The sequence below is a fragment of the Equus caballus genome, chromosome 10, assembly GCF_041296265.1.
Source record: "Equus caballus isolate H_3958 breed thoroughbred chromosome 10, TB-T2T, whole genome shotgun sequence".
Classification (NCBI taxonomy): Eukaryota; Metazoa; Chordata; class Mammalia; order Perissodactyla; family Equidae; genus Equus; species Equus caballus.
In genome coordinates this window covers 25,721,726-25,742,984 of record NC_091693.1, presented here as the reverse complement: position 1 = coordinate 25,742,984, position 21,259 = coordinate 25,721,726, and the positions used below count along the sequence as shown (strand labels likewise).

Sequence of the window (21,259 nt, the reverse complement as noted above, 5' to 3'; positions counted from 1 at the left end):
CTGACTATTGACTTTGACGAGACCAAAGTCACTGCGGACTTTGATAAGAGCTGTTTTAGTGGCGAGGAGCCTGAAGAAATCCTACATAGAGGGGCTGAGAAGAGAACAGGATGGGAAGAAACAAAAACAAGTCTATCCACCCATGTTCTCCATCCTGCTGTTCCCTTTAGATGGTTCATTACAGCCATCCCCCCTTGTCCCCGGTTTCGCTTTCTGTGGTTTCAGATACCCGCTGTCAACCTCGGTCCAAAAATAGTAAATGGAAAATTCCCCAAGCAAATAATTCATAAGTTTTGAATTGCCGCCGTTCTGAGCAGCACGATGACGTCTCAAGCCGTCTGGAGCCGTCCTGCTCCGTCCACCCAGGACGTGAGTCATCCCTCTGTCTGGCGGATCCACGCTGTATCGCTACCAGCCCTTAGACACTTAGTAGCCAGCTCAGTTAGCAGATCAATTGTTCAAGAATCACAGTGCTTCCGTTCAAGTTACACTTCTTTTGCTTGACTGTGGCCCCAAAGCGCCAGAGGAGTGACGCTGGCAATTCAGATGCGCCAAAAAGAAGCCATAATGTGCTTCCTTTAAGTGAAGAGGTATAGATTCTCAACTGAATAAGGAAAGAAAAGAAATCTTGTGCTGAGGTTGCTAAGACCTACGGTAACTACTATTACAGTATATTGTTATAATTGCTTTATTTTATTATTCGTTATTGTTCTTCATCTCTTACTGTGCCTAATTTATAAACTAAACTTTATCAAAGGTAGGTACTTACAGGAAGAAACATAGTACACATACGGTTCAGTAGGATCTGTGGTTTCAGGAATCCACTGGGGGTCCTGAAATGTATCCCCCCGCAGATAAGGGGGAACTACTTGTACATTGACTTTGTGCCACTTGGAAGTGTTTTTAAAAAAAATTTTTTTTTTATTGAGTTAATGATAGGTTACAATCTTGTGAAATTTCAGTTGTACACCCCACCTTTCCCCTGGTATCCACAAATTTGTTCTCTTAGTCCACATTTTTAAATTCCTCATATGAGTGGAGTCACACAGAGATTATCCTTCTCTAGCTGGCTTATTTCACTTAACATAATTCCCTCAAGGTCCATCCATGTTATTGCAAATGGGATGATTTTGTTCTGTGTTGCAGCTGAGTAGTATTCCATTGTATATATGTACCACATCTTTATCCATTCATCTGTTGATGGGCACTTAGGTTGCTTCCATGTCTTGGCTATTGTAAATAATGCTGCAATGAACACTGGGGTACATAGGACTTTTGGGATTGCTGACTTCAAGCTCTTTGGATAAATACCCAGTAGTGGGATGGCTGGATCATATGGTAGTTCTATTTTTAATTTTTTGAGGGATCTTCATACTGTTTTCCATAGTGGCTGCACCAGTTTGCATTCCCAGCAGCAGTGTATGAGGGTTCCTTTTTCTCCACAACCTCTCCAACATTTGTTACTATTAATTTTAGATATTTTTGTCATTCTAATGGGTGTAAGGTGATATCTTAGTGTAGTTTTGATTTGCATTTCCCTGATGATCAGCGATGATGAGCATCTTTTCATGTGTCTATTGACCATCCGTATATCTTCTTTGGAGAAATGTCTGTTCATGTCTCCAGCCCATTTTTTGATTGGGTTGTTTGATTTTTTGTTGTTGAGTTGTGAGAGTTCTTTATATATTATGGATATTGAGCCTTTCTCAGATACATGACTTGCAAATATTTTTTCCCAGTTAGCGGTTTGTTTTTTTGTTTCAATCCTGTTTTCATTTGCCTTGAAGAAGCTCTTTAGTCTGATGAAGTCCCATTTGTTTATTCTTTCTATAGTTTCCCTTCTCTGAGAAGGCATGGAGTCCAAAAAGATCCTTTTAATACTGATGTCAAAGAGTGTACTGCCTACGTTTTCTTCTAGAAGCCTTATGGTTTCAGGTCTCACCTTTAGGTCTTTGATCCATTTTGAGTTTATTTTGGTGAATGGTGAAAAAGAATGGTCAATTTTCATCCTTTTACATGTGGCTTTCCAGTTTTCCCAGCACCATTTGTTGAAAAGACTTTCTTTTCTCCGTTGTATGCCCTCAGCTCCTTTGTCGAAGATAAGCTGTCCATAGATGTGTGGTTTTATTTCTGGCCTTTCAATTCTGTTCCATTGATCTGTGCACCTGTTTTTGTACCACTACCATGCTGTTTTGGTTACTGTAGCTTTGTAGTCTGTTTTGAAGTCCGGGATTGTGATGCGTCCCATTTTGTTCTTTTTTCTCAGGATTGCTTTAGAAATTCGGGGTCTTTTGTTGCCCCATATGAATTTTAGGATTCTTTGTTCTAATTCTGTAAAGAATGTCATTGGGATTCTGATTGGGATGACGTTGAATCTGTTGATTGCTTTAGGTAGAACGGACATTTTAAGTATGTTTATTCTTCCAATCCATGTACATGGAATGTCTTTCCATCTCCTTATGTCGTCATCCAGTTCTCTCAGAAAGGCCTTGTAATTTTCATTATATAGGTCCTTCACTTCCTTAGTTAAATTTACCCCGAGGTATTTTATTCTTTTTGTTGCGATTGTGAATGGTATTGTGTTCTTGAGTTCTTTTTCTGTTAGTTCGTTATTAGAGTGTAGAAATGCTACTGATTTATGCAAATTGATTTTGTACCCTGCAACTTTGCTGTAGTTGTTGATTACCTCTAAGAGTTTTCCAATGGATTCTTTGGGGGTTTCTATGTATAAGATCATGTCGTCTGCAAACAGGGAGAGTTTCACTTCTTCCCTCCCTATTTGGATTCCTTTTATTCCTTTTTCTTGCCTGATCGATCTGGCCAGGACCTCCAGTACTATGTTAAATAAGAGTGGCGATAGAGGGCATCCTTGTCTCGTTCCTGTTTTCAGGGGGATGGCGTTCAGTTTTTGCCCATTGAGTATGATGTTGGCTATGGGTTTGTCATATATGGCCTTTATTAGGTTGAGGTAGTTTCCCTCTATGCCCATTTTGTTCAGAGTTTTTATCATAAATGGCTGTTGGATCTTGTCAAATGCCTTCTCTGCATCTATTGAGATGATCATGTGGTTTTTATTCCTCAGTTTGTTGATGTGCTGTATCACGTTGATTGATTTGCGGATGTTGAACCATCCCTGTGTCCCTGGTATGAATCCCACCTGATCATGATGTATGATTCTTCTGATGAATTGCTGAATTCTGGTTGCCAAAATTTTGTTTAGAATTTTTGCATCTATGTTCATCAGTGATATTGGCCTGTAGTTCTCTTTTTTCATGGTGTCCTTATCAGGCTTTGGTATCAGCGTGATGTTGGCCTTGTAGAATGTGTTAGGAAGTGTTCCATCCTCCCTAACTTTTTTGGAATAGCTTGAAAAGGATAGGTATTAAATCCTCTCTGAAAGTTTGGTAGAATTCCCCAGGAAAGCCATCTGGTCCTGGGGTTTCATTCTTTGGGATGTTTTTGATTGCTGTTTCAATCTCTTTCCTTGTGATTGGTCTGTTCAAATTGTCTGCCTCTTCTTGAGTGAGCTTTGGGAGATTGTAAAAGTCCAAGAATTTATCCATTTCCTCTAGGTTATCCATTCTGTTGGCATATAGTTTTTTGTAGTATTCTCTTATTATCTGTTGTATTTCTGCAGAGTCTGTTGTTATTTCTCCTCTTTCATTTCTGATTTTGTTTATTTGACCTTTCTCCCTTTTTTTCTTTCTAAGTCTGGCTAGGGGTTTGTCAATTTTATTTATCTTCTCAAAAAACCAGCTCTTTGTTTCATTGATCTTTTCTACTGCCTTTTTCATTTCAATAGTATTTATTTCTGCTCTGATTTTTATTATTTCTCTCCTTCTGCTGACTTTGGGCTTTATTTGTTCTTTTTTCTCTAGTTCAGTTAGGTGTAGTTTAAGATTCCTTATTTGCGATTTTCCTTGTTTGTTAAGATGTGCCTGTATTGCGATGAATTTTCCTCTTAATACAGCTTTTGCTGTATCCCATATGAGTTGGTATGGCATGTTATCATTTTCATTTGTTTCCAGGTATTTTTTGATTTCTTCTTTAATTTCTTCAATGATCCATTGCTTGTTCAGAAGTGTGTTGTTTAGTCTCCACATCTTTGTGCCTTTCTCAGCTTTTTTCTTGTAATTAATTTCTAGCCTTATAGCATTATGATCAGAGAAGATGCTTGTTATTATTTCAATTGTTTTTTAAATTTGTAGAGGCTTGCCTTGTTTCCCAACATATGGTCTATCCTTGAGAATGTTCCATGTGCACTTGAGAAGAATGTGTATTCAGCTGTTTTAGGGTGAAGTGATCTATATATGTCTGTTAAGTCCAATTGTTTTAGTTTTTCGTTTAGCTCCACTATTTCCTTGTTGATTTTCTGTCTGGATGATCTGTCAATTGATGTGACTGGGGTGTTGAGGTCCCCTACTATTATTATGTTGTTTTTAACATCTTCCTTTAGGTCTGTTAATAGTTGCTTTATGAATCTTGGTGCTCCTGCGTTGGGTGCATAGATATTTATAAGCGTTATTTCTTCTTGATGAAGTGTCCCTTTGATCATTATATAGTGTCCCACTGTGTCTCTCTTTACCTGTCTTATTTTGAAATCCACTTTGTCTGATATAAGAATTGCAACACCTGCCTTATTTTGCTTGCTATCAGCTTGAAGTATTGTCCTCCACCCCTTCACTCTGAGCCTGTGTTTGTCCTTGGGGCTGAGACGTGTTTCCTGGAGGCAACAAATTGTTGGATCTTGTTCTTTAACCCATTTTGCCATTCTGTGTCTTTTTATTGGAGAATTCAATCCATTTACATTGAGAGTGATTATTGATGCATGTGGACTTAATGCTGTCAATATGTCGCTCATTATCTTGTTTTCCTGCATTTCTTTTCCTGTGTGCTTTAGCCTACCCCTTTAATACTGCAATTTATTATGCTGGGTTTCTTAGATTTTTCCTTATTTATGATTTGTGACTCTGTTCTGTATTTTATTTTAGTGTCTACCTTGAAGTTTGTATTTAGAATCTCGTGTATAATATAGTCTATTCTCTGGTGGTCTCTTACTTACTTGGCCTAGACTGATTTAGACCCTTTGCTCTTCCCCTCCTAAATAATTATTTTCATTTCTTACTCCAACTCGTGTTATGAATTTGTAGTTAGAGTGATAAGATTGTCCTTGCTTTGGTAGTTTCCTTACCTTTACCCTAATGCTATAGTTGAATATTTGCTAACCTGTTCTGGTTCTATCCATCGGTCTCCCTAGTCTGTGGATTGTGACCCCTTTCTCCCTTTTTTCTTTTTTCAGGTATGAGAGCCTCTTGAGGATTTCTTGTAGTGGAGGGCTTTTAGTTTCAAATTCCCTTAACTTTTGTTTGTCTGGAAAAGATTTAATTTCTCCCTCATATCTGAAGGAAATTCTTGCTGGATAGAATATTCTTGGCTGAAGATTTTTATCTTTTAAGGCTTTGACTATGTCACTCCATTCTCTCCTAGCTTGTAAGGTTTCTTTAGAGAAATCCGCTGAAAGTCTGATAGGAGCTTCTTTGTAGGTTATACTCTTCTTTTTTCTTGCTTCCTTGAGTATTCTTTCTTTATCTTTCCTTCTTGCCAATTGTACTACTATGTGCCTTGCAGTAGGTCTTTTTACATTGACAAATCTAGGAGATCTGAAAGCTTCCTCTACACGCATTTCTCCGTCAATCCCTAGATTTGGGAAGTTCTCTTCAACAATTTCGTTAAGCACACTTTCTGCTCCATTTTCCTTTTCCATATTCTCGGGAATTCCTATGATCCTTAAGTTCTTACTCCTCATTGAATCCATTATCTCTCAGAGATTTGCCTCGTTTTTTAAAATTCCTAGTTCTCTTTCTTCCTCTGTCTGGAGCCATTCAGCCTGTCTATCTTCAGTTATATTAATTTGCTCTTCTATGGTGTCTACACGGGCATCCAGGGAATCTGTATTCTGTTTTATCTGGTCCATTGTGTTTTTCTTCTCTAGTAATTCTGTTTGATTCTTCCTTATGATTTCAATCTCTTTTGTGAAATAACTCCAGAACTCATTGGCTTGTTTCTCTATCTTTCTCTCTACCTCATTGAGTTTTTTGATTATAGCTGCTCTGAACTCATTATCACTTAGTTTACCTAATTCCAAGTCCTCAGGACTTAATTCTGTGTTTTTATTGTTTTCCTTCTTGTCTGGGGCTTTTATAAATTGCTGGATGGTAGAGGAGCGTTTTTTTCGCATGGTGGTAGAATTCGGTTGCAGTTACAGCCTGTCGCCACTAGATGGGGGTCGAGAGCCACGTGTTCTGAGCTCTCCGGCTTGGAGCAAGATGGCTGTGCCCAGCGTAGTTTGCCGGGAGGGAGGGGCTGCTTTTCTCGCGCGCTGATCTGGATTCAGATCAGTTCTGTTCTCTGGTCTCCCGAGGCCCTGGGTTTATGGGGTCCCTGCAGACGGAAGCTTTCCCCCCGTCAGCGGGTTTCCACTGAACCAGCGACAGGAGTCCTGGATGATCCCCCGGTCGCGCGGCCCCTCTCCCGCTCCTTCCCGACTCACAACCCCAGACTCTAGAGGAGGGAGCCACGTTCTCTCCTACCCGTTCCAGTGCCTCCGAGGCCGTCAGCAACGTTTGCCTTCTCCGCCTTCTTGGTATTGTAGGTCTCTAACGTGTTGGTATTAGATTTATTCTCTGAAATTCAGTTTTTCCAATCTTTTGTTGTATTTTGGGGGGAGAGAATCCTGGGTCAGCTCACCCTGCCATTTTGCTCTGCCCCTTCTCCCTGGAAACGTTTTTTAATAGGTCGGATGAAAGCTACATGAGACCTCCAGGCACAATTTTTGCAACTTCCTGTGAATCTATAATTATTTCATAATAAAAGAACAGAAGTCTACCCAGGTGATTCCAAATCTAAGAACCGAAGATGAAGGGCAGTGGTTCACATATCTTGGGATGTATTAGAATCACCTGCAGGGCTTGTTAAACCAGAGCCGGAACCCCATCCCCAGAGCTTCTGATTCGGTAGGTTTGGGTTAGGGGCTGAGAATTTGAATTTCTAACAAGTACCCCAGGTATATGGATGCAGCTGGTTGTGGGGGGCAACCACACCTAGAGAGGTGGGACTGACTGAATGGTTTATCATATGTGACCTCCTCTCTTCCTAAATCCTAACTGTATCCTCTAAGAGGGTCTAGAGGCCTGGAGAATACAGTGGTGCCAGAGGCAGACCTCTCTGCACACACAGCAATGCTCATCCTCTCCAGGTTGAGGGTGGAGGTGGGTGAGCAAGCCACTGAAATGGACTCACTGATTTCAATGAGAGGATGGGGACACAGAGTGACAAGGCACCTAGCAGTCACTAGGGTTACTACAAGGGACAATCAGAAAACTGACCTGGCAGAGTCAGGCACACCGTAAGACCACACTCCAGACCAAGCAAATCCTTATCTCTGGGTGTGGCCCCCAAGCATGGGTGGTTTTCTTTTTCTTTAACTTTCCAGGTCATTCTGACATGCAGCCAAACTGGAAAATGGAGCTACAAAGAAACTTTGAGCGTGCTTAATTGATCTCAGAGTCCCTACGATTAAAAGAAATGAACAGGTTGGATCAGCAAAACATTTCCCAGGGGGCCGGCCTGGTGGCACAGCGGTTAAGTGCGCATGTTCCACTTCGGCGGCCCCAGGGTTCGCCAGTTCGGATCCCGGGTGCAGACATGGCACCGCTTGGCAAGCCATGCTGTGTGGCAGGCATCCCACATATAAAGTAGAGGAAGATGGGCACAGATGTTAGCTCAGGGCCAGTCTTCCTCAGCAAAAAAGGGGAGGATTGGCAGCAGATGTTAGCTCAGGGCTAACCTTCCTCAAAAACAAAAGCATAAACAAAAACAAAAACATTTTCCAGGTCCGGTGAAGGATGTCAGACTAAATCACCAGGATGGAGAGCCACCTCCCACTCAGCCCCACACTGCTCAGTCTGGAGTCCTAGCATGAGAAGGGAGTCCACCTACCCTGGATTAGGGACGTGAACCTGCCTCACGGAATTCCTAAGCCCGGCTCCTGAGAGGCCTGAGGGCTTCTGTAAATGGGCCATCCCTGAGGGAAGTGACAGACCCAGACCTCTGAAGACGACCAGACCCTGCCTGCCAGCTAAGCCCACCTTTCTCAGGATGTCCCAAGACCAGAATCATTGGTATCCCCTGAGAACTTCTTAAAACACAACAAGGAGAATCTGAGAAACCTTCACCGCCAAGAGGAGGCCAAGGAGATGGCAACTAAATTCATTATGGTTTCCTGGACAGGATCCTGGAACAGAACATTATGTGACAACCAAGGAAATCTCAATAAACTATGGGCCTTAATTAATCTCAGTGTATCATATTAGTTCATCAGTTGTGACAAATGTACCATATTAACACGCAAGGTTAATAACAGGGGAAATGGTGTGGGATATATGGGAATCCTGTGGATTCTATTTATTTATGTATCTTTATTATTTACTATTATTTTTTCTTCTCCTCCCTAAAGCCCCCCAGTACATAGTTGTATATTCTAGTTGTGGCTCCTTCTGGTTGTGCTATGTGGGACCCCATTTCAGGATGGCTTGAGGAGCAGTGCTATGTCCGCGCCCAGGATCCGAACCAGTGAAACCCTGGGCCGCTGAAGCTGAGCGCATGAACTTAACCACTTGGCCATGGGGCTGGCCCCAGATTTTAGAAAACTATTCTAAAACTCACTTTATCATAAAATGCAGATTCGCAGGTCCCACCCAGAGCTACTCAATCAGAAACTGAGTGTGGGTCCATCCATGTGAGGTTTAACAAAGGCTTCAGGGGGTGTGGATGGAACTAAATCAAGGAGCACTGATAATTAGCGGCTCAGAATGCTCTGTAATCCACTGGTCAAAGGGGGAATTTACGGGTTGTCAAATTTAGTAAATAAAAATATAGGATACTGGGGTAAGGAGGGATGAATAGGCAGAACACAGAGGATTTTTAGGGCAGTGAAACTATTCTGTATGATACCATATGATGGATACATGTCATTACACATTTGTCCAAGCCCATAGAATGTACAACAGCAAGAGCGACCCCTAATGTAACCTATAAGCTTTGGACGATGATGATGTGTCGACGTAGGTTCATCAATTGTAGCAAACGTCCCAGTCTGCTAGGGGATGTGGATAGTGGGGGAGGTTGTGTGTGGGCAGGGCCAGGGGTCTATGGGAAATCGCTGTACTTTCTGCTCAATTTTGCTGTGAACCAAAACTGCTCTAAAAAATAAAGTCTATTTAAAAAACACAAGATGCCCAGTGAAATTTGAATTTCAGATAAAACAACGAATTCAGAACATTATATTAAAAAACTTTGTTTATCTGAAATTCAAATTTCACTGTGTATTCTGTATTTAATCTGGCCACCCTGCTTGGATCAGCCTATTTTACAAAGAAAGAATGGGCAAGAGGTGCACAATCAGCAGCCTCAGTTTAACCACGAAATACTATTAAGAACTAACGAGACTTGCAGGCACTGAAGAAAAGCAACATAAACCAAAAAACATACAGGAAAGAAAACAATAGGGGATAATACAACAGAAAACAAAAACCAATAGGGAAGCCAAATAATTACTCAAAGATCCTTTAATTAAGATTTATAGAGCCCCCATTGTGTGCCAGAAACCTTCTAAGTGCTTAACACGTCATACATCATTTTTATAACACAGGTGACAGGTCACGGTCAATTTCCTTCTTGGGGCAGAAGGGAATCACTGGGAAATCATTTTTGAATGTGTTTTTTGGTGGCGTTTAAAAGTTCCCAGCTGACGGAAGGCACCTTGGCACTCGTGACACACATAGGGTTTGATTCCAGAGTGGGTGCGTCGGTGGACGTTGAGGTTCCCCTTGTGGGTGAAAGCTTTCTCGCAGTCTTCACATCGGTACGGCTTTTCCTTGGTGTGGATCTTCTCATGGCTGCGCAGGGTGGAGTCGTGAGTGAACTTCTTGAGACAGAGTCTACAGCAGTACGGCTTCTCGCCTGTGTGGATTCGCTGGTGAACTCGGAGGTCTGAAGCCTGCATGAAACCCTTGGGACAGATATTACATTTAAAGGGTCTCTCGCCTGTGTGTGTCCTCTGGTGAAGGTCGAACTGAGATTTATAATGAAATCTCTTATTGCATACCCTACATTCTTTCATCCATCCTGTGGCTTCTTTGCCAACAGGAAGATCGGATGATTCCACGGCGCTTGGCGAATGAACTGAATTTGACCCAAGCTGTCCTGAGAATTCTCCTTTGTCCAAATATGTGGCTCTTTCTTGAGGCATGTCTTGGGAAATGGGAGTGTTGTCCTGTTCTCTTCTTTTGGAGTTTCTCACACTCTTCTGGGAATCTACTCTATTCCCAGTCTGAGTCAAAACTTCTCTCTCTGAAATGAGGGTGGAAGGTATGTCGGCATCCACATTTTTAATAGAAGTTTCTTCTTGGGGATTCTTCCCGTCCTTGGCCCTTACAGAATCTGCTGAAAGAAGGGGTTCAACGTACAACATTTAATAAAGAGCATTTTCAACGATGCCAAACTCATTTGAACCAAACACTGATGTTGGCTGAGAACGTCCTATCCATCAACACACCTAAGAGACTGGATTGTAGGACACTCTGGAAAGTCAGTGATGGAGAAAGCTTGGCATTTTGAGAGCCACCTACCAGCACCCCCCGCCCCCCACCAAGAGATAGTAATGCTGAATACCCAGCCCTGTACCAGCATAGGAAGAGTCACTAACTCCTCTGAATTCCCAGTTTCCATACTCTCCAGGACACTTCGGAAGCTGAGGCTCTTGAGATTCACGTGTTGTTGTCTCTTCCCTGTCTTCCATCAGGTCCTCCTTCAAGTTCTGCTTGCGTCTCAGACCCTCCCGGTCATCTACCTTAGGAATGGTCTCTGGCAGGAGAACTTTCCGTCCCTGATAATGGCAACCAAGTGTAGTTACTAACAGGTCTAAATTTGGGAAAGCTTGTCCCTTCTTTCCCCATCCTACTCATCTCCCTGGTCTGAGACACCAACTTTCCTAATAACATACTTTTATGGATATGCCTAGACTTTTGGGCCACCCCATCACCCCTGATAATCATCACCTGATTCCCAAGTCTGTCGTTAATTGGCACACCTTTAAGTCAAGTCCATACATGAGTTTTTACTCTTAATTCTCTAAGCCTACTCTCTAAGTCATCCCAACTTCTCCCTGCCCCCGATTCTGGAGGTAGAATGACTGTAGGTCCAGGTCTCTGAACTCAGCACTACTGATATTTTGGTTGGATGATTCTTTACTGTGGGGGCTGTCCAGTGCATCGCAGGATGACCAGCAGCATCCCTGGTCTCTACTCACCAGATGTCAACAGCATCCCCCACCCCCACCCCATTTTGACAACCAAAAATGTCTCCAGACATTGGCAAATGTCTTCTGGGAGGCAAAATGACTCCAACTGAGAACCACTCCTTTAAGGAATTGACAATATTCCAAAAACTGGGTCCTTGGCCAATTATCATTTTAGGGAATGCCTTTGAGGAAACTGACTATGGGGAAATGAGCTTTCAGTTCATTAACCTCTGGCAAATTGACCTAGCACCATTTCATTGAGACTATTTCTTTCTCTCCAACCTTAACACTAAAAGCTGTAATGATGGAGGGACAGAGGTTAAGTCTTCATTCTTCACACTGGCTCGGCAATGTCTAGGGACTTAATGCGTCCGTGGCATTCCTAGGGTAAATGGGACCAGTTCTGTTCTGTGCCAAATATCCAGTTATTCTAGCAGCTACACCTTCTGCTTCCTCTTGTACCTCCTACCACCTCTCCCTGGAGACGAGGGAGGGCATCACACACTCACCTGCGCCGTTGACATTTCACAGATTCCTGGCTGGTTCCCCAGCTCTCGGCTGACCTGCTGATTCTTCTCTGGATGTATCTCACTCACAGAGGATTGATGCTTCCTGGACAAGTCTATCACATCGTCCATGCCACTGACCTCAGCTTCGGCCATCTGAACATCTGAATTTCGTATAAGAAATTTCTGTCCTCCTAAGCTCACTATGGTCTGTGGGGAAAAAAATAAAATAAGATCGGGCTCGATCAAAGAACCAGAATGTAGCTCTCATGCTCCCTGCATGCATCCCACTATGCACTCACACTTGGCTGGGATTACCTCCTTAAAATAGTAACCTCCCAAGTTCTAACAACCAAAAAATGTCTCCCAACATTGCCAACTTGCACCGTGGGAGGTGAAGGTGGACTCAGCCCACCCCCTTGCATGGACAACTACTGGCCTCGATCAAGATTAGGTTGTATCACCTCTGAACCGTCATAATCACATCTCTGATTTGAGTCTGGCCACAATATCTAATGTACCTGAATACCTCCCCATTTTCTCCTGCCTCCTCAGTTAGTAATCATCCCTCAAACTATGCCATCATAATGCATGCTTTGTCCATTTCCCAATCTAGGAACGTGCGACATGGTGCAATGAAATCCAACACCTTGCCAAAGGGATGCTTCAAATGTTTGGCTTTTGCATCTCACGCAGCTGGGTCTTAAGAATTTCTTTATTAAACCAGGTTAACATTCTACAATTCCTCATAGCATTTTTTCCAGTGTTGTCAAAGCTTATAATTCCCACTCTTCGCCCCTAGCGGATTTCATCATCTACCACAGAACACATGGGGAAAGGAGGAGTGCCATGTTGGACTATCTCATTTCCATCCTGTCCACTCACAAAATCACCTATAAATGAACCTATTTCCCCATGACTGGAGCAAACTGTGCACCATGTGTACACCAGGTCCCATCCCCTCCTAGATCTTTTTGAGGCTTTTTTCCCCCTCCCCTTCCTTAATTCTTTCTCCAAAGCATGTGGGCACACTCAAACCTCCATGATGAAAACTGTTCTCATTTAAGTATCACCTAATCCAGTGGTTCTTACCTGGGAGCCATTTTGACCCTATGAGACATGTGGCAACGACTGGAGATTTTTGGGTTTTGATTTTCACAACTGAGGGAGGTTGCCATTGGCATCTAATGGGTAGAGACCAGAGATGCTTCTAAACATCCTATGATGCTCAAGACAGCCCACCCAGCAAAAAATGATCTATGCCCAAATATCACCACTGTTGATTTGAGAAAGTCTGACATTGAGCAGCATCTCTAGCCTCTACCCTCCAGAAGCCAGTGGCATCCCCTCTCCTGCTCCCCACCCCCCATTGTGACAGTCAAAAATGTCCCTAGACATTGCCAAGTGTCCCCTGAGGGGCAAACTCTCTCCCATTTGAGAACGACTTTCTAGTCCAACTCCATCTTGCAGCCCCCATACCAGCTCTGCCTTTCCCACTCCACTCATGAGGGTCCTACTCACCCATTTCTTGGGTTTCATGTTATTTCTTAGCATGTCCTCCAGGTCTCTGCAACTCTCCACACCACTCTCCTTGACTAAGACCTGGAGCTCCTGCGGCATTGAGATCATAAACTGCTCCATCACCAGCTTATCCAGAATCTGCTCCTTGGTGTGAAGATCTGGCCTCAGCCACAGATGGCAGAGTTCATAGAGTCTCCTCAGATCCTGGATGGGGTCTGATTCCTCCGAGCTGGTAAACGCTCTAAAGCTAATGTGCCAAGCCTCAGAGTCACAGTCCTGCTTTTCAATCAGGGCTCTTTGGGAGTGTACAGACGGTGGCAGCCCCGATCCCCAAGGGCTATCTTGGGGTTTTCCATGACCCCAGGAAAATGTCTGGTCCATAGCCATACCTACTGGAGAATTCTCCAGTTTGACTCTGAGCAAACTCTTCAAGAAGCCAGTGCCTAATTGAGACCTATCTAAAGAGATTTATCTCCGGGTTTCCTCAGTAACAGATTGACTGTTTCTTCAGAACTCTGGAGGGGGAAAAAAAAAGAATGAACCAGATCAGTTTAATTTCTTTCTCCACCCTTCCCTCCCCTTTAAATTCCTCATCCCAATTTTGGACCCCATCCTCCACTGGTTCTATGTTTAATATTATGGAAATTAATCCATACTAGTGTTCTTCCAATATCCACCTTTATAGTAAAAGGTGGCTGAAATGACTGAATCCCCCTAGATTCTGAGCTCTAAAAGTATAGAGGTGGGGTCGTTTTCTCATCTGTAAATTGGGACAATGTTGTTCTTTACTGTATTAAATATGATTACTATGTGTAAAGCCCCTAAAAAATTGTAACGATAATGTCAAGTTTTTCTAGCCTCCCATCAGGACAAGATACAAGGCAAAGCTGTGTTAGTCATGATTCTGCAGAAAAAAATATTTACAGCCTGAGAATTCCATAGAATTAGAATGGTTAGTAACACTGGAAATATTAACCTAAGATCATCCCCGACACAGTTCCTCCTTGATCCCAGGATATCGATCTGTCCAGGGAAGGGAGGGAACAAAGGAATCCTAAGAGAATTCAGCTCCTGAACAGATCGTTTGTTACTATGGTAAAATACACATAACATAAAGTTCACCATCTTAACTCTGTTAAAGTGTGTGATTTCGTGGCACTAAGTACATTCGCAATGTTGTACAAGCGTCCCACTGTTCAGGTCCAGAACTTTTTCATCACCTCAAAAGGAAACCCCATACCCATTAAGTGGTCACTCCCCATTCTCCACCCACCTCCACCCCCCAGCCCTGGGCAATCCGTTAACCTGCTATCAGTTGCTATGGGTTACATATTCTTAATCTCATCCCAGAAAATGGATTTAAAATCCAGTGCTCTTTGAAATTTTCAGGAAAGTTTTAAGAGAAAAGTTTTTAGGAGGTCCTATATCTAGCTTCCAAAGGCAAGCACCACTTTGTGATATTCTCCAGACATCAATTTTGTCCCAAGTTCAACAGCTTTGAAAAGAATACACCCCAGCTTTCCTTCTAGCCACAGGTTGGAGATCAACCTGAAGGTCTGGGGAGAGGAGAAAGACCCAGGAGGGAGGGTCTTGGGCAAGGTTGCTGGAGAGCCAGGACGGAGACCCTAGGAGAGGTGGGGGTTCCCAGAGCTTCCTGTGTCAGGAAGGCGGGAAAGCATGCAGATATGAGAAAAGAGAGCTGGAAATCTAGGAATGAAAAGTGGTTTCATGTTACTAGACGTCTGGGAGGAGGCAGGGATTCAGCTGGGAATTTTTAATCACTTTGGGTTCCTTTCACATTAGTGCAAGCCACGGAACCTCAGAAGAAAAATTAAAGCAGGACACATTTTAGGATTCAATTCTGGGGGACTTAGCACGCCAGTGAGCGCCACGGGGCACCAAGACAGACAAACGGGCTCTGATCCTGACTGGATTAGGAGGTTGAGAGCAGGTCCTTAATTAAAGGTTTGATTGACCCTGTGGATAGTAAAAATACCATAATATTTTTAAAGTAATAGCAGGACCTGAGAAGAAATCTCCTGGGGAAAACCACATCCCATGCAGAAGAATTCAGAGGTAACCCACTTGCCTAAAATCCACAGTAGTTGAAGTTTTCCTATGTCAGATCATTTGGGGAAGCTTGCTCAGTTCTGTGGGGTTTTTTTACTTTTGTTTGTTTGTTTTTTGAGGAGATTAGCCCTGAGCTAACATCTCTTGCCAATCTACCTCTTTTGTTTTCTCCCCAAAACCCCAGTGCACAGTTGTATATGCTAGTTGTGGGTCATTCTAGCTCCTCTACAAGGGACGCCACCACAGCACGCGGGCCCAGGATCCCAACCTGCAAACCCGCAGCAACCAAAGCAGAGCAGGGACTCCACCACTCGGCCACCGGCTGGCCCCTCCGTGTTGTTTTAATTCCAGGCTCTGTCTTTGATTAGCTGTGGTGTCTTGAGCAAATCATTTAGCAATTCAGACACCTTAAAACTTCACTCTTAGATTGAAGGCAAGATAAGATGGTGCTGATAATACGCCCGGCACATTGTTGTTGGTCGTAGTGATTAATACTTAAAGCAATGGTTCTGAGCCACAGGTGACTTGTGCCCCCACTGCCCCCCACCCCCACCCTGGGGACATCTGGTGATGGCTAGAGACATCCTCGGTTGTCACATTCAGGGCATAGGGGAGGGAAGGGGCTGGAGAGAGAGATGCGGCCAAACATCCTACAACACACAGGACAACAGCAACAAAATTTATCTGGCCAAAAATGTCAATCGTGCCGCGGCTGAGAACCCCTGGTTTACACTATAAACCACACCACACCATGGGTGTGCTGACATGATTCCCATTTCACAAATGAGCTAAACAAGAAATCAGTGTTAATAACGGGGTGCGAGGGAGACCCGTGGCTTCCACGAGATCTCAGAGCTGCTGCATGGCGAGTATAAACCCACACCCCTCTGACACCAGACCCGCGCCCCCGAGTTTCTGAGGCCGCCCCGCGTGGACAGGCCCAGCTAACTTACCGCCTCGGCGTCTCCCCGCCCTCAGCCTCCCGCGCTCCGGGCCGGCCGTCCGACTGTGCCCTGAGCCCAGACGTCTCTGCTTATATAGGACCCGAGAAACTCCGGGACGCGCCTCCTGCTACCTCATCAGCCCACTGATTGGTTTAAGGCCCCGGAACCAACCATTTTAGACAATCCGCGAGGATTACGTTTCCCTCGGAAACTCCACCAAGAGAAAAAATAATTTAGAAATAGGTCCACACTGGAAACAATATTGATTTTCCTGGTCTAGTGAATTATTCATCCTATGCCTGAAATGTGCGGAGGAGTCAAGGAATGTAGATCCGCCAAGTTTTACCCAGTTTGGGCCATATCTTTTTTTTTTTTTTAACGTAAATGAGTCTGAAAAGATTTTATTTAAAATAAGCTAAGGGGCTGGCCCGTGGCGTGTTGGTTAGGTTTGTGCACTCCGCCACAGCGGCCAGGGTTTCCCAGGTTCGGATCCCAAGTGCGGACCAAACACTGCTTGTCAAGCCACGCTGTGGCTAACAGCTCAGGGTCAATCTTCCTCACACGCAAAAGAAATAAAATAAAATAAGCTGACAAGGCCAAGTATGAGAAGAATATACTTCTGAGTAGGCATTTAGAAAACTAGAGGTGTATACAAGTAGAGAAAAAGGATGACATCATATCAGTTTTGCAAGCCATATTTCTCCTAAATGCCAAAGAGAAGCAATATCTTAAGGAAGGAACACGAACTGATATCAAGTCCATGATTTAATCTAGCTCCAGCACAGTTTTGATTTAATTCCAAGATATTGAAAAAGGAAAAGTAATTATTGATACATAAAGAATATTAGTGATTTTTTAAATTTTTTTTTTTACTATTTTTCAATATCTTGGGATTAATATGTTAAAGCTTTGCTCGAACTAGGTTAAATCAGGGACTTGATGTTAATTAACTTACCCCTTTACAAAAACAATGGAAACCAGAGAAAAAGACTGGACACCACTCTGTGTTCCATTCCTCCCCGGGGTGGGGAAGATGGTTTGTAGACAGACTCAGGCTCCTACACGGACCTTAATTCTTGACGCCCTGAATCAGATCTTACAAATTCTGAAAGGCTAAAACGGTGGGTCTGCAGGTTATTGCGTGAATCATTGTGTTTATGTTGAATTTTAATCAAGGGCTGGGCGTGATGAGATTACCATTTTGGAAGTTCCCGGTGTCAATCAAATCATGACAAATCCATGTGTCAATCAAATCATGACAAATCCATTCCAGAGGTGGTCTCTTTGTTTCAGGTTCAGAGTAAATTTTTTTGTTTAACATTTCAGATGAACTGGAGGGCTGCTGGCCTCAGACTGATTCTGGTTTGGATCTGTGGGGAATCTTAAGCGAGCCTCTTAACGCTATGAACCTCAAATTTCTCGTAGGTAGAATGGGGGGTTATTCGATGCCTCCTGTGTGGTTTTGAAAAGTCAAGGAAGACTATGGTAGGAAAGTACCTGATACATCGTTGTTTTAGCGGAAACTGTGATGATTATTTTCTGACATTTTTCCCTCTTAACAGTTGAGATTGTGACAATGCGTTAGAGTGAATAATGGTGAAGCCAAGAATTAACTGGAACCTGCCTGGAACTGCCATCGACCTCCCCAAGTTGTCCAACTCTTCCACTTTGGAAATTCATCTCATTCTAGTTTTAGCCTTCAAATTTTCTTTTAGGCTTTATTTTTTTTAGAGCAGTTTTATGTTCATGGCACAATCACCTTTATTATTTTGATCTTAGATCTGCTATAAATCCTCAATGGAGCTAAAAATGTCTGATTTAGATAGGCCTGAGGAACTCTGGGCCCCCATTTTGTTTCAACTTAAACTATTCACATGCTCTCGGCTTAATGATTAAATTTGGAAGACATCAATTGTTTGAGCATTACTTTACTTTTTTGGGGGTAAGGGGGGAGATTAGCCCTGAGCTAACATTCGCTTCCAATCCTTCTCTTTTTGCTGAGGAAGACTGGCCCTGAGCTAACATCTGTGCCCATCGTCCTCTACTTTGTATGTGGGACGCCTGCCACAGCATGGCTTGACAAGTGGTGCGTAGGTCCGCACCTGGGATTCGAACGGGTGAACACTGGCTGCCAAAGTGGAGCGCGTGAACTTAACCACTGCACCACTGGGCTGACCCCTCTGCATTATTTTAACTATATGACTAGATCCCCAGCCAGAACACCCTCATGAAATGCCTCGAAAGCAAATCTATCCCTGGAAACACTGATCTGTCCCATTACACCTTCTTGGTTTCCATCATGTCACTAGGATTGTGTAAGATGTAATCATTAGGAGAAGCTGAGTGAAGGGTACACAGGAGCTCTCTGCACTAACTTTGACACTTCTATGAGTGTCTAGAATTATTTCAAAACAAAAAGTTTACAAAGAAACAGTAGGGCATCTGATTTCTCCTGAGAAGTGGGTTTCAGGAGAATGACCAAAACAAAAGCAATCAATGCACATCATTGCTTTTCCTAAAAATGGTCCTTTTTTAATATTTTATTTTTATTGAGGTACAATTGAAAAATAAGATTGGGCTGTCCCGGCGGTACAGCAGTTAAGTTCACAGGTTCCACTTCTTGGTGGCCCGGGATTTGCCGGTTCGGATCCTGGGTGCTGATATGGCACCGCTTGGCAAAAGCCATGCTGTGACAGGCGTCCCACTATAAAGCAGAGGAAGATGGGCATGGATGTTAGCTCAGGGCCAGCCTTCCTCAGCAAAAAGAGAAGGATTGGTAGTAGTTCGCTCAGGACTAATCTTCCACAAAAAAAAAAAAGCAAAGAAAAGAAAAATAAGATTGTGTATATTTAAAGTATACAATGTGATGGTTTGATACACGTGAAAGGATTACTACAGTCAAATTAATTAACACAGACAGAAGGGGCGGAGCAAAATGGCGGGGTAAGCTGACCCGGGATTCTCTCCCCTCCAAAATACAACAAAGGATTGGAAAAACTGAATTTCAGAGAATAAATCTAATGCCAACACGTTAGAGACCTACAATACCAAGAAGGCGGAGATCATAACCTTGCTTACACCCTCGGAGGCGCTGGAACGGTAGGAGAGAACGTCGCTCCCTCCCCTAGAGTCTGCGATCGCTGCTGCGCGGGTCCAGGAAGGAGCGGGAGAGGGGCCGCGCGACCGGGGGGATCATCCAGGACTCCAGCCGCTGATTCAGTGGAGACCCGCTGACGGGGGGAAAGCTTCTGTCCGCGGGGACCCCATAAACCCAGGGCCTTGGGAGACCAGAGAACAGAACTGATCCGAATCCAGCTCTGCGTGTGAGAAGAGCAGCCCCTCCCTCACAGAAAAGCGCACTGGGCGCTGCCATCTTGCCGAAGGCGGAGAGCTCAGAACACGTGGCTCTCGACCCCCATCTAGTGGCGACAGGCTGTAACTGCAACCGAATTCTACCACCATGCGAAAAAAACGCTCCTCTACCATCCAGCAATTTATAAAAGCCCCAGACCAGAAGGAAAACAATAAAAACAGAGAATTAAGTCCTGAGGACTTGGAATTAGGTAAACTAAGTGATAATGAGTTCAGAGCAGCTATAATCAAAAAACTCAATGAGGTAGAGAGAAAGATAGAGAAACAAGCCAATGAGTTCTGGAGTTACTTCACAAAAGAGATTGAAATTATAAAGAAGAATCAAACAGAATTACTAGAGATGAAAAACACAATGGACCAGATAAAACAGAATATGGATTCCCTGAATGCCCGTGTAGACACCATAGAAGAGCAAATTAACATAACTGAAGATAGACAGGCTGAATGGCTCCAGACAGAGGAAGAAAGAGAACTAAGAATTTTAAAAAACGAGGCAAATCTCCAAGAGATAGTGGATTCAATGAAGAGTAAGAACATAAGGATCATAGGAATTCCCGAGAACGTGGAAAAGGAAAATGGGGCAGAAAGTGTGCTTAACGAAATTGTTGAAGAGAACTTCCCAAATCTAGGGATTGACGGAGAAATGCGTGTAGAGGAAGCTTTCAGATCTCCTAGATTTGTCAATGTAAAAAGACCTACTGCAAGGCACATAGTAGTACAATTGGCAAGAAGGGAAGGTAAAGAAAGAATACTCAGGGAAGCAAGAAAAAAGAAGAGAATAACCTACAAAAAAACTCCTATCAGACTTTCAGCAGATTTCTCTACAGAAACCTTACAAGCTAGGAGATAATGGCGTGACATAGTCAAAGCTTTAAAAGATAAAAATCTTCAGCCAAGAATACTCTATCCAGCAAGAATTTCCTTCAGATATGAGGGATAAATTAAATCTTTTCCAGACAAACAAAGGTTAAGGGAATTTGTAACTAAAAGCCCTCCATTACAAGAAATCCTCAAGAAGGCTCTCATACCTGAAAAAAGAAAAAAGGGAGACAGGGGTCACAATCCACAGACTAGGGAGACCGATGGATAGATCCAGAACAGGATAGCAAATATTCAATTATAGCATTAGGGTAAAGGTAAGGAAACTACCAAAGCAAGGACGATCTTATCACTCTAACTACAAATTCATAACACGAGTTGGAGTAAGAAATGAAAATAATTATTTAGGAGGGGAAGAGCAAAGGGTCTAAATCAGTCTAGGCCAAGTAAGTAAGAGACCACCAGAGAATAGATTATATTATACACGAGATTCTAAATACAAACTTCAGGGTAGACACTAAACTAAAAAACAGAACAGAGTCAAAAAACATAAATAAGGAAAAATCTAAGAAACCCAGCATAAGAAATTGCAGTATTAAATGGGTAGGCTAAAGCACACAGGAAAAGAAATGCAGGAAAACAAGATAATGAGCGACAGATGGACAGCA

General features: G+C 43.1%; 1 protein-coding gene across 2 annotated transcripts; it reads right to left on the bottom strand.

The window, feature by feature from the left end:
• Nucleotides 1-9,608: 9,608 nt before the first annotated feature.
• Nucleotides 9,609-19,801, bottom strand: LOC100057519 (zinc finger and SCAN domain-containing protein 5B). Of its 2 annotated transcripts, XM_005596773.4 has the most exons (5): nt 19,470-19,801; nt 13,387-13,901; nt 11,869-12,075; nt 10,744-10,945; nt 9,609-10,500 (listed from the first exon to the last, which is right to left on the bottom strand). In XM_005596773.4, the coding sequence occupies exons 2-5, from the start codon at nt 13,771-13,773 to the stop codon at nt 9,752-9,754; spliced, it is 1,545 nt and encodes a 514-aa protein (XP_005596830.1). In that variant the 5' UTR covers nt 13,774-13,901; nt 19,470-19,801; the 3' UTR covers nt 9,609-9,751. The 2 variants fall into 2 exon arrangements, with proteins under 2 accessions (XP_005596830.1, XP_023507262.1); XM_023651494.2 differs by lacking the exon at nt 19,470-19,801 and having other exon boundaries at nt 9,609-10,503.
• Between the last annotated feature and the right edge of the window lie 1,458 nt (nt 19,802-21,259).

What these genes read in the sequence shown, in the direction of transcription:
- LOC100057519 (XM_023651494.2), bottom strand. Translation starts at nt 13,773, where the DNA reads ATGGCTATGGACCAGACATTTTCCTGGGGTCATGGAAAACCCCAAGAT. An exon ending in ACATGAAACCCAAGAAATGG is followed by an intron (nt 12,076 to 13,386) that starts GTGAGTAGGACC and finishes TTTTCCCCACAG; the next exon opens with ACCATAGTGAGCTTAGGAGG. An exon ending in TAGTGACTCTTCCTATGCTG is followed by an intron (nt 10,504 to 10,743) that starts GTACAGGGCTGG and finishes CCCTTCTTTCAG; the next exon opens with CAGATTCTGTAAGGGCCAAG.